General features: G+C 34.4%; 1 protein-coding gene across 1 annotated transcript; it reads left to right on the top strand.

Annotated features, from left to right (window-relative positions):
* Window positions 1-3,529: 3,529 nt before the first annotated feature.
* Window positions 3,530-7,535, top strand: LOC131152808 (nudix hydrolase 2-like). Its single transcript, XM_058104681.1, has 8 exons — window positions 3,530-3,945; window positions 5,172-5,237; window positions 5,353-5,490; window positions 6,221-6,298; window positions 6,383-6,433; window positions 6,595-6,629; window positions 6,794-6,902; window positions 7,134-7,535. The coding sequence occupies exons 1-8, from the start codon at window positions 3,808-3,810 to the stop codon at window positions 7,314-7,316; spliced, it is 798 nt and encodes a 265-aa protein (XP_057960664.1). The 5' UTR covers window positions 3,530-3,807; the 3' UTR covers window positions 7,317-7,535.
* The last annotated feature ends 8,953 nt before the right edge of the window (window positions 7,536-16,488 follow it).

Here is a 16,488-nt window from a genome sequence, read left to right as displayed (position 1 = left end):
TTTGCAAAAACCGTAAGGGAGTACGTTGATTGATTAACAACTCAAAACCTATTAGCTGAAGGTTTATTTAAATTATGATCTTGAAAAAGTGTTTGGATGTTATTTTAATATTCAATTCAAAACCCAACTACAAGACTTGCACATTTCATACACAGGGTTGTTGAATATTGCAAATTAAGAATTGATTTCTTGTGTTGTGGTTGTTTTGCTTGAACGATTAATTAATTGGTTGTGTATGTTGTGTTTGCGAATTGAATAGAAGAAGTAAGTGCTTGTGTGGATTGCCTAATCAATAAGAACAAAAGAAATCTTTAAAAGATTGTAAAAAGGGCAAGAACTCTTAAAAAGGATCTAAGGAATTTTTAAATAACCCAATTCACCCCCCCCCCTCTTGGGACTACACCTTTGGTTTCACATTCTTTGCTTAAAGTTTAATTATATTTGATGGATGATTTATTTGTGCATGATTTTTTATTTGAGCTTAATGCTACTATCCATTACTTGCTAGATGTTATATCATTTTATGGATAGTTTGTGTTGGTTGGCTATACTGAAATGCATGCTTGTCCTAAATGTCATTTGTCCGATGTAGATTTTGTGAAATGCATGTAGGTAGTTGACTAGGCTTCTGCATGTTGAAATCAAATAATTATCTTCAGTCATATATGTTGGGTAGTTAACCAAAATCATGACTTCATAAGATTTATTTTTAAAAAAAAAATTCTAAATTCTTATATAAGTCTTATGTAGTATTAGTATAGTGACCATGGATGTCCAACCTAGTATTTTAAATCTTAAGGGGTCACTTAGAATGTTGTATGCTGATTGAACTTCATGAATAATTTTAAAATGCATGCAAATTATTTAAATAAGTTGGTACATGTTGAAGCCTATATGCTATGTGCTAAATTGAAAGACATGTGCACTTTTCATGAAATTCTCCTTGGATGTTCTAAATTATGCACATTCTATGTTCTTAGAATAGTCTAAGTTCATGGACACCATTTGGTCAAATATTTGGATTATGTACTTCACTCAGGACCTAAATGGTTAAACATCATCCTTTTAATTAAATGCATCATGTTTTGATCATGGTCCATAAACTTGGAGAAAATGCATGACATTGGGGTAGCTTTCATTTCACACACTCATTGAGTTTTTGAGTTGTGTTATTTTCATAATGAACTCCAGCTGCATAGTTGTTGCATTATTTTTTAGTATAGCCATGATTGGTTATCGTGTGTTAAAATTGAAATACAATATGTCATGCTTGTGTGTTGAATGCCTATATTTGCTGCATTCTGAACAATTTTGTAGGATGGCTATATGAAAAATGAGCTTAAATAAACAACCTCCTTGAACTGAACTTGCATTCATTTTTTTTTTTTTTTTGTTTTTTTTTTTGTTTTTACAGGGGAGCTAAGCCCTATCATTAGAGAAAACAAAATAGAGTTTTATTGTAGCATATGCATCATCGTTTTTATTTTTGAGTCCTAAGTTTTTATGAAATTCATGAACATCATATCATGTTTGCTATGGAATTATACTATGACATGAATTGTTCTGGGATGTATGAATATTAATATTGTAGGACTTAATTTCAATTATTCGATGCATGTGAATTCTATAGGGATTTTACTGGTTGATTAAAATTGCTTGATTTATAATCAGTAATTTTTTTAATGACTTTAATCTGTTGCCTATACTGTTGTAATGAATTTTTCTCAATTAAAATCAGTATAAGCACTCCAAAGTATCCAAGCATGCATTCAAATCGAAAAGGGGAGCATTCAAACTTAAAATTATATCCTTGCGCTCACCATATTTTTGCTTAGATCTATATTGTATGCTCTGTGGCTTATGTGTATTAAAGTTTAATGATTTTGTTGAAAATCTTAAGTGATAATATGTATTTTTGCCATAATTTCTTTAAAAAAAAAATTTTGGTTATGTTGTGAAATATTCTGTGCTTAAATGTATACTAGAAAAACTTTGCTTGTATGATCATTAAATTTTTTTTTTTTTTTTTAGCAAACTTGGTCACTAGTACTTATTAGTAATATCAAAAGAAAAAGAAAAGAGGGAAATGTTTTTGGCAAGATATGAACCTATATAGGATAAATTTTTATTTCTTACATGTGTGCTTAAATGCAAATTCATGACATTGTTTTTAAAATTCACTTTTGTCATGAAATTTTTTTTCTAAGGGTTTTGGATTTTAAATGATCTTTTTATTTAAGAGGAAATTTTATTAGCCCTTTTACTGATGACAAAAGGGAGAGATGTTTTATGAGCAAAAGATCTTTTCTCTCTGTCCTTTTGTTATTTACAAAATGGAAAATGACACATGTGTTTAATTGAATATCATTTTAAAGAAAGCTTCAAACATTAATTACACATTGACCTGCATTAAAATGCTCAACTTAAAAATTCATAAGTTTTCATGTTTGAATATGAATTATATTGAATATTTTTTGAATTTTGCATATTGTTAGGGGGAGCCTTGTCAAACAAACCTAATTTTGCTCCGATGTTTGTAAACATCAGAAAGGGGGAAATTGTTGATTTTTTGAATCTGATCCCTACTTTGATTATGACAAACAACAAGCGTCTCATTTGTGCATTGAGTATGAACATGTTTACATCTCAGGAAGCACAAGTAACAGATGCTAATGGAAGCCGTAAGAGCATCTGAACAAGCAGACCTCGATGTATTCCATGGTATATTCAAGGAGCAAAAGCATGAAAACTTGTTTAATTTTTGGGATGTAATAGTAATTAAGGATTAATTGTGCATGTATTACATATGATTTAATTGAAACTCAAATATGACCTTAAATTGACCAGAGGACCTCAAAGTAACGTGAAATTTTTTTTTCATAAAATGTCTATCTTATACAAATGTTTTAAAATGATTTTGAAATTAAAAGAAGACAAAACTAATTTTTACAAAGGGGTCAGTTGACCGGCCAGCCATCGGATAGTATAAATGAACATTTTTCTCAATTCATAATTTCTTATCTTAACAAGTGTTCAACATAAAAGTTGTGTTTTTTTTTCTCTTAGTTTTCTATTGATACTACAAGTTTTGGGCTTTGTGGAGCCTAGTTATGTTTAATCCATAGAGTGAAGGCCTTAGCCGATAGGCCCAGGCCTGGTCAAAAATATTGAGAGTCTCCCCCAAGTGCTCGGGAAGATCTGAAGGGCGACCAAGTTGATATTCTTCTAAACCTTAACTCACAATAATTAAAAGTTCAACCGGTGATCATTCATATTCTATGGTCATACACGAGCAGTATACAAAAATTTCATTTGACTGCACTGCGGGGATGGTTTGACCAAAAATGTTTCGTAATAATAATAATAATAATAATAATAATTGTTATTATTATTATTATTATTATTATTACGAAACATTTTTTTATTATTGTACACCGCTCTCTTGATTGATTGATTTATTTTATTTTTGTTTTACAATTCTTTGCATCTCCATCTGAACGAATGAGTCATTTCCAACTTCTCTGGGGCAAGAAAAATAAATGGAAGAAAAGAAAGAAATCAAAGTCTGAGGTCCTCGGCCCACGAATTGAACCATCTTCAACCCCTAAATTACACAGCGAAGGAGTCAAACTCAAAGAATCCGCGGCATTTGTTAATTTCTTCTGTTAGAGCTCCAATCTATAAAGAGGGGGGATGAAGATGGCCACGTTCTCATTACGGAGCCGCAGTTTCCAAAGAAAGAAAGAAAGAAAGAAAATAAACTTTTGATCATTAATTTCTTTGTTCTGATTATTTCGGAATCAATTAATGTCTGCAAACAGAATGATTGCTGCAGGAAATGAAAGTGAGGTCCATGGGGGATTAATGTTGGAGATGAAGGAGCCAATGGACTCTGAGGTCTTCGTTGACTTTCTCAGATTTTCAATTTTAGATTGCAGACGTCAGGTACTCTGCTCTGCTCTTCTAAACAATTTTAATCGTGGACATAGGTGTTCTACTGTTTTCTGCATGTTTGGTATATTTATCACTTGATTTTGTTACTCTCCATCGAGATTTCCATTCAACCAAACATGATGAAATGTTTATAGTCATGGGTTGAAACGAAAATTCACCATGTTTATATAAAAAGAATGCCATGATATAAGCTTGATTTCTAAAACTCTTAACCCTCAATTTCTCCAAAATAATTAAAAGTTGTATTTTAAGTGTTGAAAATAATTTCAACTTTGAAGTGTCATATCTCTTGTCACGAACTATGTAATGAATTCGAGTTAACAGTTTTTGAATGGCAAACGAGTAGTTTGCAAATTATATTTTATTTTTTGTTAAATTTGTGATTTAAATTTTTTTTTCATTTTTTTAGAAATATATATATATATATATATGTAATTATCTACATCTTTATCTAAAAACAAAATTCTCAAAAGGCTTAAGCCAACACCTTAGTGCTTACGCCTAGCTTCTTAAAGGGTCCAAGCGCCTCCTCTTACACTTTCGCTTTTTAAAATATTGTTATTCAAAATATTCAGTAAAGAAGAGTACCCGTTATATGTTTTCGTTTTTTTTAACGATATAGATCATGACACTTTGTAATTTAATTTTCCTCATTTTTATTTGTATAAATCATAATTATAAAAAAAAAAAAAACCAGCCAAAATGTTAAAAGAATAATACACAAAATATATTTTTTTTAATGGAAATTTTCAATAAACTTGTTGACATTTACAATGAAAAATATTGTATTTTGAGAATTTTAGTGAATCGAAAAATAATTTAAAAGATACATAAGCATTTGTGATACATTGTTTAAATAAAAACTTAAATTTATCCAATATAATATGCTTACTATTGAGTGGGTCTTTCAAAATGTGATTTATATCTTTAAGATTTGCTGTGTCCCCATATGTATATCATGTCATATATGCTTCATATCCCTGCATGTGATAAGTGTATGCCTATTCATTCAATCTTGTAGCTCAAACTGCTTATAATTTTTTTATTCAAATGAAAAAGTACTGGTTGTTGCTGCTTGGGAGGACCCAAAAGCAGCAATCATGCTCTGATGAAGCTTGCTGGTGAGGGGAAAGAGACTACCTGAGCTTTGTTAAAAATATGCATATGATTGAGGATCACATGATCCATTTTGATTAATTAGTTCAAATGTTTTGCAGGGTAGGAAAGGTGTTTGGCTCAAATTGCCTATTGAGCTAGTAAATCTTCTTGAGGCTGCAGTTAAGGTGACTGCTGCTTTTATGGAATCTAGTCATAGTGGCTCCTGAGAAGTGAAAAGTTCATTGATTTTTTTCTTGTAGTAAGTGACTACTGATTCATCTCTATTATCTGGCTTTGCAGGAGGGGTTTTGGTACCACAATGCTGAGCCCAAATACTTGATGCTTGTATATTGGGTTCATGAAGGTCTAAGTACTGTCCCTGCCAATGCGACACACAAAGTGGTTATTGCTGCATTTGTCATGAATGAAAAAAGAGAGGTAATCTCCCCTCCCCCCCGGGGCCCCGATTTTTGTCATTTCTATTTTTTAACTACCCACCGACCATATCACATCCCCAGCTGCTGCCCCTCTCGAGAAAAAAATGGAAAAAATAAAAATTTATAAACCATAATGAGAGGAGATAAAAGATCAATAGGAAGGAGGCAAAACCAAAAAATTTCCAACCAACTTATGGACAGGATTTTTCACGAGTGGTATGGCGTCTCTTAATCTTGAGAATTTTCACATGAACTTCGAATTGACATATCATGGAAATTAATCCCCAAAGTTTCTATACTGAAAGGGAAGCCTGCTTTTAGAAGTGGAAAGCACAGCTCTTAAGGAAGCAAGTTCAATGACGCAATTTCATCCATGTTTTTAGACCTGAAATTGCAGCACAAAAGCAGTTGGAGCTCATGTTCTTGTACTAGGAAATATTTATTGAGATAAGCAATAAGCCAAGCAATCATTTTATTTCAGTATTTTCCATAGATAAATATTTTGATATGAACGATTAGTTTACTTGAATCCAATAATTTCTAGGCCACACGTACACTGTCGATGTTTCCTCCCGGTTGGAGAGGTGGGGTTTGGGTTAATGTGATCCTTTCTGAATTCTGAAACAATTGTGTTATCCATGCTGTAATGGTTCTCTGATCAGTACTTTAGCTAGTTCATATACTTGAGACTCTCTAGTGATTAGTCAATTTGCAATTTTTTTTGTCCAAAGGTGCTGGTTGTCCAAGAAAAAATTGGAAAATTTAAAGGAACAGGTGTGTGGAAGTTTCCCACTGGAGGTGTTGATGAGGTATGTAGATAGGGTTAAGTTCGTCATACATATATACTGTAAAGTATGTAATTTCGGAATTTTATAAAGCTTTGTCATCTATAGGGGGAAGACATTTGCGAGGCTGCAGTGAGAGAAGTAAAAGAAGAGACAAACGTAAGTGATAAGTGTGCGGTTTGTTTGTTCATTTGAATTGAATATGAACCATTACCCATTTCAATATAGATATAGATATAGATATAGATATATATATATATATATATATATATTATCTTAATACTTTGTTAAGATTTTTGGGTTTTCTGCTGCTGCTTCAGATTGACACAGAATTTGTAGAAGTGCTGGCTTTCAGGTACAAGGTTTGGTTAATATCAAAAAGTTCCACCTGCTTTCAAAATTCGAACTGCTTGCACTTTTGCATTCTTCTGCCTTTTTTGTTGCTGACACCCATCACTGTTATGATCAGTATCATAAAGGCACTAATCCTTACCTTGCTTTGATTAACATCATTTACAGAGAAAGCCATAAATCATTCTTTGGGAAGTCAGAATTATACATCCTGTGCATGCTGCAGCCCATTTCTTTTGATATCCAGAAGCAGGAATTAGAGCTAGATGCTGCCCAGGTACTAAAAATATTAATTCACTTCTAAAAAGATCAAAGAAAATCTATAAAATCAGCAATAGTTATAGTTTTCTTTGTATGTAATGGTGTGAATTGAGGCCTGCGTTCTTAAAATCTATAAGAATCCCCACATCTTTGTTTGCTTTTGCCTGCAGTAGAGAAGAAAATAATCCAAAATACTTGCAGTAGCTCATGATCAATCCTCATATTGTTTATTTTTTTTCCCCTGCAGTGGATGCCATTTGAGGAATATGCAGCTCAGCCCTTTGTCCAGAAACATGAGCTGTATAAGTATGGTGTTGTCATATGTGCAGCAAAGATAGACAGCAAGTACTGTGGGTTTCCTTCTGTGCATACAGAATCCAGTTCTCCTGGTGACAGGAAGAGCTACCTTTACATGAATACTAAGGTCTAAACAGTCACTAATCAGCCGCCACTGCATCATAGGCATAGCCTCCAAATTCTCTGTATCTCTCATTTTATTTATTTATTTATTATTTGACTAATTACATATGTATAGCCATTCTCTCCCGAGAGGATGATGAGGAATAAGTGAACCTTTTCCTTGTAGTTTATTTGTAATACTTTTTAGGATTTGCATAATGAGAATTAATCAATAGTTGAATTTTGATTAGTTGGTTATGATTTAGCTGCACAGCACACAGAGAAAAATCCTAACCCTAATTTAGTAGGAAGGAAAAAATTATCAAGAACTACATCCCTAGGTAAAATATTTTTAAGTAATTTTTGCTGACACTATATGCAACTTTTTTAAAAAATTACTTATGTCAAGTTAACTATCTCTCTCTCTCTCTCTCTCTCTCTCTCTCTCTCTCTCTCTCTCTCTCTCTCTCTCTCTCTCTCTCTCTTATAATTTATCTTAAATGAAACAAATATTCCATTGACGCAAGGCCCCCAAATAACCATTTCTTTGAAAATTAATCCTACTCATGTGAGCTCACATGTAAAGATCCAATAATTAGAACTTGAATCATGCTCGTGAAAAGATAACATTGACTTAGGTGATGAAGGTATGAAAGCATAAAATAGTTTTGCGCACCTAAAAATTGACTAAAATTTTAAAATAACATTAGGACTTTATATAATCATTTTTTTCCAATCAACTCGTACTAATATCTCATTTGCCTTGGCCTAGACAACAATTACAAATATGACAACACAGGAAATTTTATAAGCTAAATTTTGTTTAATAAGTACATTTGTGCCTCTTTTTCATTTTATTGCTTGCATTTTAAGGAAAGGTTAGCATTTTTTTCAATTTTAAATATTGTTTTTTTGCACGTAAAGTTTATTTTTAAAATAATTTTTTTGTTCAAAAAACTAAGTAACATGTTGAATAAAAGTACTTTTTCCGATTATAAACCTCTTTAAAGTTGAGTTTTTGAGGGCCATGTGTTAGGTTTCGAGGTGGGCTTTGTTGCTTCTTGGTTTTTTGGTTCCCTCCTGTCATCTCCTCGTTGGTCACGCGGGCTACACATGGCCCTAGGGATTTTTTATTTTTTTTTACCTTTTCTTGAAAAATAGAATTATCTTTCCTACTTTTGTTAAACTACATTATGTTTAGAGTGAAAGAGGATAAGAGAGAAATAAAATAAAAATTTGAATGAAAAATATGATAACATTCGATGATAAATTTGATTTCATTATGTTCAATTATATTTTATTCTTACGTACCAAATGTGTAGTTGATAATAAGTTTGCACACTATAAGAAAATATATATAAGGGGACAACTAAAAGGGGATGACCTAAAGAACTCGTCCTAGAATTATAATTGTGAGCAAGTATAGGGGTGACTTAACAAGTCATCCATGTTGTCTTAACATAAGCTTAGGAAACAAAATTTTCATGTGACAATAGAACTCCATTTCGCTCTTAAAATTTATCTTGTTTTGCCCAAATTTTCTCAATGTCATTTCAACATAGGGCAAATTTTCTCCATAGCATTTCCCTCTCAAGCAATAAGCTCACTTACCATCATGAGGACACCTTTTTTGTCGGCGTGTGGACAGTTCATTGGGTTTAAACTTTAAACCCCTCCTTAAGTTGTGTCCTAATTTGTGATACCTCCATCTCTTATGGATTCTTTGATATTCAAAATAGTTTACAGTTGCATGAAAGAGTATATATTTTTGTAGAATGAGGCATTTAGGTAACTACTTTGTAAGATTTGTTTTGAGAAATCCGTACCCATTACTAATGTGATTTAATAGCACAAATGGATTAACCAGTTTTGCTTCACTTGATTGCAAAGTGCTCGGATGTGATTTTAACTTTGCACTTGAATTCTTTGGCAGAAATGTTTGCAAGAGACGCCATACTAAATCGATGTCTTTTGATTAAGATCTATGACTTGATAATGGTCATATTGTCTTATTATTGATCTCATTGGAACTATTATGTTTGATTCTTTAAATGTTGCTAAAATTACAATAATTTGGATTCTTTAGCTTAATGATTTAAGTAATCATTCTGATTACGAAGTAAAAATTCAGATTGAAGCTTGTTATAGCTATGATAACAATGAGTATTAAAGGAAATTATTTCTTTCTTGTTTCTAAACTGATTTATATTTTCTTAAATCCAAATATTTTAATCTTACAAAGTTTGTAACAAATTGACCTTTTAAGAGCTTCCCTTGAAAATAGCATAGAATGATTGCTTAATTATGTTAGAAAACATGAAACTTTAAGAATGTTGGACAATAGAAAAAATAAATAAATATAGAAGTTAAGTTAGTGCTTAAGAGCATGGATTTCGGACCTTTGATTTGGACTTGTGTGAATTTGGACAAAATGTAGGATAAAATTATATTGAGTTTCTTATAAATCTACACAAGTCCATACAAATTGAAACATAAGATCTAAAATCTACACTCCCAAACATAGGATAAGTATAGTCTAAATGTGAATTTATAATGAGTGAACAGTGTAAGTCTAAAGATAAGAGCTAGACATTAACACATCTGTAATCAACTACACATACCACATATAAAAGATAAAATAAGGGAAAAGTAGTTGACCTAACTAGAGATTAAATGGTATTTTATTCTTGAAATTTATTATAAGTGATCATAATTTTTTATTCAATTCGTGCCCTTTTTATTTACCCCTCAAAACAATATATATATTTGTTCTTCTTCAAGGAACATTTTGTCTTAGTTCTTCTTCTAAGAAAAAACCTTAGAAAGACTCATAAACCTCCAAAAAGTAAACTAGGGATAAGATAAAAATAGGATCATAATGCAATTTGATGTACCTTATCTACATTAAATTGGTTTATCTTTGCATTTAATTCTATGTGCAGTGAATATTATTCGGAGAAACTAATGTTATGTGTGGGATTTCTCTTAAGCTTTGTTTTTTTTGTTTATAACAAAAATCCCAATTTTATTGATAACTCTCACTTATGGCGGAGAAATACTGTGGATACAAGTAGGACACATAGGATTTACAATTAAAGTATCAAAATCATTCCAAGCATCAAAACTAATATTTAAAAAAACGAGAACCATTAACCAACTAAAAATAATCTAAACATGCCTAAATGTAATCAAAATCAAATAAAACTGATTACGCGTCAAAGTTGCGTAATTAGTCATTTAAATTCATGCATTAAAAATTATAATTTTAATTAAATGCCTAATTATGTTCAATATTTCAATATTGAACTCAATTTACAATATTTGGGTTTTTAATAGATAATTTACGGATTTTTGTATTTTATTATTGTAGGGTAATTTTTTGGAAATTAAAACCGAGTCATGCACACAAAGAGAGGACGTGTATGTTGAGAATTCCACTTGTGAGCTTGTCCCACATTGAAAAATTAAAGTGGATGATGGGTGCTTATATACATGGTTGGCCCCAAGACCCAAAAGGCTTAAGTTTTTGGGTCAAGTTGGTGTTCACCCATGTGTATCAAGCCCACCCATGAGCTCTTTCGGTCCTAACAAGTGGTATCAGAGCCGACAATTCGTAACTCTAGGTGAGCGACATAATTAAAAGTTGAGATGTGAAGTTAATTCTCTTGACGTGCTAACAGTTCAAAGACCAAGTGTGTGGCTGAGGCCAATAAGGATCATTTAGGCTGCGGATGGATCCGAATAGGGTTAATACGTGAGAGGTAGAATTGGTTCGGAGACACGTGAAATGCAATCCAACGCACCTAAGGTGCCAATGGTAAGGCCCATTTGAGCAACTGTTGGAGAATTGGGCTTACTCCCAAAAGGGAGACGATTTTCGTTCAAGGGGGAGCTGTTAGAACTCACAAGTGAGGGGAGATTGTTGAGAATTCCACTTGTGAGCTTGTCTCACATTGAAAAATTAGAGTGGATGATGTGTGTTTATATACATGGTTGGCCCTAAGACCCAAAAGGCTTAAGTTTTTGGGTCAAGTTGGTGTTCACCAATGTGTATCAAGCCCACCCATGGGCTCTTTCGGTCCTAACAATGTACCTGAGCTGTGTGCGTGTGTGAAGGAGCCGAACCATGCATGAAGAAGGAGGCCATGTGAGATGAAGCCATGCATGCAATCCATATGAAAGCTGTGTGCGTGTGTGAAGGAGCCCAACCGCGTGAAGAAGCATGGAGTGAAGGCCACGAGCTGGGTTTTAAAAGGAAGAAGGTCGTGAGATATTAAAGGATGGACGTGGGTTGGACGAGAGATATTAAAGTTGGGTCGAATGTTTTTTTTTTTTTTCTTGGGAAAGGTGATGTGACAACGTGAACAGCGGCCAACCCATGCGCATGCGCTGGGTATCGTAGGTGGCTAGGGACTTCAATTAAAATGGTTGGGTTATCCTTGAGTTTTCCGTGTTTGTGCAACCGGCCTGGGCTTGAAAAGAAGGAGAGTTGAGCTTCATGGTGATGTGACCCGCCCATGCAAACAACACGGAATGCAAATGTCGTGCGCCAGGTCTTCAATAAAAGGGGGGCTGCTAGGGCTTTTGATGTAGGACAGGAATGGTCGACCTATGTCCTACGATTCAACCCTCACACAAGCACATACACTTAAACACTTTAATTTAAGAATTAATTCCCGAAAAAACACAACCAAATCGCTTATTTCAAATGTCACAAGGATTTTAAAAAGGTTGTATGACTGTCCAGCCAATTAAGTCCCAAATCTTCTTTCATAAAGGAATCAAGTTATATGCTGAAAAGTTGTTATTTCAAAGATTCAAGAATAAAAGTTCTATGTTAGCAAACTAATATTCATACAATTGATTTTAACTAACAAGTACCAATATGACAATCTATGGATCAAATGGGCTATTCAAAGATGTGATTTTAATCAACTAGAAAGGGTCCCTAAGATATAGCAAAATATTCAAGCACAAGTACTGAAGTTACCAAGATATTGGTTTGGATGACTTGATGTTGTTCCACACGTAGTTAGGTCACACCGTTGGTCCTTCGTACAAACTTTGAATCACAAAATGAATGCAACAATGAAGTGTAGATGATGATCGTCGTGTGGGTGTATGAAGGTGCTGGCCGTATGGTGTTGATGGGGGCGTGGGAGGAGTAGTAGATGCGAGGAGAGGTTGGTGGTTGATCGATGGAGGTTAATTGGATACGTATCGTGGTCTCCACCACTTGAATCTCGGAGAGAACGTCGTAATTCACACTACTCACTCACAAGGAGGAGGAACAATGTTTTACACGCTACAAAAGACAAATAGACATGCTTCTAATCAATATATACAACTTCAAAGTATCTGTCTACGATGTGTTTTTACAATAAGAGGCATTTATAGGCATTTTAAGTCCTGGGAGACACAAAGCTTTAAAACAATCAAAATCTTCTCAAACAAAACTTGCAACAAAAAACTCTTAAAACTTTCAAAAACAAAAACTTTCTAAAAAAAAATCTAACCTACACCACATTAATACTGTACTAAAAAAAAAAAAGGAACTCCTACCCTCTTATAGAGCAACAAGTCAAGCTTAGTTGTCTTGCATTATTACAATTCAAATTCTGACAATTTAATTGAAACACATTCCAAAAGGAAGGACAAACTCGGTTGGGGAGCTAAGTTGGAGGACTTATGTGGGTGGCCATTATGGGTTTCTGAAGTTGGACTTGCGTACTCAAACTTCACTTGGGTCTTCAGCATGGTCTTCACGCACCTAATTAGTCTTGAAAGACGCATATCCTACGAAAAACATAAATAAATTAACGCAATGCAAAATCTTCACATAGAAATAAAGTCATTCACCAACACAAGAATAGTTTCTTACCAAGAAGTTAGATAGACAGATCTTGTCAATTAAATACCTGGTCGTTTCCCTCAAAAAACTAGATATAAAAATCGTGGACATCTGGAGGGTCGTCCAAGTATTGGCACCATGGTAGCAACGGAGTGGAGATCGGGTACGAGGCGTAGCCACGGTCATCATGTTAGTATCGTGTAAAAGGGCGATACAAAGGCCAGGTTGGATCCCCATCAGCTTTTAGGAGGAGGTTTTATTTTAGGGTTTGAAGAGTTTTTTTTTTGGGTTGTAGGATTTATATCCCAAAGGATATGTCCCAAAAGGAGATGATATTGAGGTTCCAAACATGCTTGGGATGTGTCTCATATGATAAAAGGATTATAACTAATAACGGTTCTGTGTGTATGGGGTAACTAAAGAAAAAGAGTTTAAGCTTATTTATATGAGGATCAATTAATGGTGGTAAGGTGGAGAAAGTATGAAGAGATTTAGAGAGAGGTTCTCTTATAATAATATCTATAAGTAAGTATATCAATAAATATTTATATATATAGAATGGATGGCCTACTATTATGGGGATGTCAGGGGAAAGTCGTAGAGTAGCTAGAAGTAGGCAGGCTATTACATCAAGCTTACAGCTCGAAGGTAAGGGTTTAAGAAAGAGAGACTTAAGAAGGATGAACGGAAACGTTAAGCTTCAATCAAAGTCTAAGCGGTTAGTTTAGCTTACAGTTGATGGTTAGCTACAAGAAAAGATAGGTCAATACTAGATGTATGTGTCCATCTCTCTGTCTTATGATCATCTCTAATCATAGGAGTGAAGTCTCTAGATCTGGAGTGAAAGGATCAGGGAGAAGGAAGAAAGATGTGAAAAAAGTGGGAGAACACAAAAATTCGTCACAAGGATCATTGGTAGCTTACTTCTCAACTAGAGTTCGTAATGGTCGATTACTGGTATGTAAAGTTTATACCGTTTATCGATATTATTTATTTTTCAGCAATAAAAGGTTAATTGAATGTTGCCGTTCGTGTGCTAATTGACCGATCCCTTGGATATTTTTGCGAGTATAATTTACGTGGAAATTATTCTAAACACACCGTGATAATTGCCTCTTGGTAAATTGTCTTACAAGTGATCTTAGAGCCTATGTTGGAATAAACGCTATCATAGAACTTCCCTTCTATATATCTACAGATTGCACATTATGATATTTGTTCGCTTCTTCTTATCGGTTTTCATCGGGTTATTTGTTAAAACTACAATTTGTGGGTTAGGTAATTATTGATATTACTAGAGTACTCAAAAAACTAAAATACTGGTGTTACTTGATGGGATTTCATTGGAATTTTTGTTTGGTTGACACTTTTAGCATTTTCTTCCATGTGGCCCCGTTGTTGTACGGTTTTCCCCTGTTATAGTAATATTAAAGTGAGCTGCTCGGGCACCGGACTGATCTGATGCAAATAATTTATTTTATTAAACTTGAATTACTAATGGGAACCCCACATGCACTATGGCATTGCATCAGTAGAGTGTTTTACATCAAAGTATAGTATCAAATAAAAATATCTAGTCTTATTATTGGGACCGATTGGACTTATCTGTGTCATTTATGGATAAATTTTTTGCATCAAGGAATCAATAATGTTTCTATTCTGCTTAAGCATTGTTGTCCCCAAAGTGATCTTACTGTGAAAACGTGTAAACAGTGATTGAAATATAATCTGGCAAAAAATAATAATAGAATGGTTATTTGAATATTATGGTTGACCCAAGGATGCACCAAACTTTTCAAATAATCATTGATTTAATCAGGATAATTAAAGGGACTGAATAGTGAGAATGGGAGCCTTTGCCCAAAGGTGCCCGACCCAATCAAACTTTCTAAAGGTTGTGAGTCAATTAATGATCATGGACATGATTACCCTTCCCAGTAAGTGTAGTGCTTAGTCTATTGCAGTAAGTTGATCCAACATTGAGCGCCATTAATCAATGACTGTTCTACTCCCCCAACCGCCTTAAATGTAGTGGAGCATTTTGTGATTATTGTCGTGTCTGTTCTGTTCTTGCATTCGCCTCGCTTCTTTGTTCCGATATTAATGGGCCACGCTTAATCTCTGACGTGGACTTACATGACAGGATTCTTTCGTTTCCCTTGGTGGTTCTGGGCTTGGCTACGCTCCTGTGCATGGATACTCTGGGTGCCTTCACGTACCAATGACCCGCCCTTCGGAACCACCCGGCTTTTGTCTCGGTCGACTGGGCGGAAGGGATCGCCCCCCCCCATTAAGTATGATGTTCTGCGACTGGGTTTATTAAAGCAACTACTATTAAATCACACTCCCTCAACCTAGATCACCCGCCAAGGAATCTCTTTAAGTGCAGAGTGGGGGATAGATGTCGTTTGTATTTAGCTTGCATAAGTCCCTTGTTAGGAACGGCTTAGTGCTGGCTGAATGAATGAACTGACCCATGAAATTTTGATTTGGTAGCCAAGTAGCTAGTTTGTGGTCGCTCAGGCCTGACCTGACCGCTGCCTCGTCACCATGACTAATTCGCTGCTAGACTTCCCACTTTGGGCCTTAGAATGTTCATAGAAACCAGTTTCCTTGTTTGTTTATTTTGAATCTTTGACCTCCTCAGACGCGCCTTTTTTCAGCTTCAACTAAACACAATTAGAATACAAATGGGACTGTGATATGAAATTAATGGCACGCATGTTCGTCACACCCTAGCGGCAAGACTCACAAACAACGGGACAACATTCCGTGCACGGCTATGTCAATGACGTCAACCTCGCTGGACGTAAAGGAAAGACAAACACCCGCAAGTTTAAAGAGCGAATCCATTGAAGGTAGGAAATGGCGAGTACTTAGTCAGGTGTGTGAGGCTTCTGTAGGAAGGGAAACAATATGGTCTCAAGTGTTACTTTTGTCGTGGCTATTGAACATGTAAAGAAAAGTTGCCCGTAAAAGTTTAAAGCATGGTTCTAAGAAGAAAAGGTAAAGCTTTTAGTCTTATGTATGTTTCTTCCGAATCAAATCATGGACACAAGTTCCTCTAACACTTTGGTTGAGAGAACTTTGAACTCTATATTCTACTGTTAATTTTCCAATTTGATGCAGGGCTACTTACGATCCAGAGTGTAAGGAAAAAATGAACACATGATAAGTCTTGGGGAATGGAAATCAAGTTTATCCTCGGTTATGGGATTGTAGGACACTGGTCAGTTGGATCTTGATAGGTCTTGTGTAGACTTTGTTTGATACCTTTGCCAGTTCCAAATATTTCTAGGAACTTAATTTCCATGTCCAGATTAGATAATGATGGTTATGGTTTGTATTTTAA

The sequence above is a fragment of the Malania oleifera genome, chromosome 4 (assembly GCF_029873635.1).
Source record: "Malania oleifera isolate guangnan ecotype guangnan chromosome 4, ASM2987363v1, whole genome shotgun sequence".
Taxonomy (NCBI): Eukaryota; Viridiplantae; Streptophyta; class Magnoliopsida; order Santalales; family Ximeniaceae; genus Malania; species Malania oleifera.
This window is presented reverse-complemented; position numbering and strand designations above follow the sequence as displayed.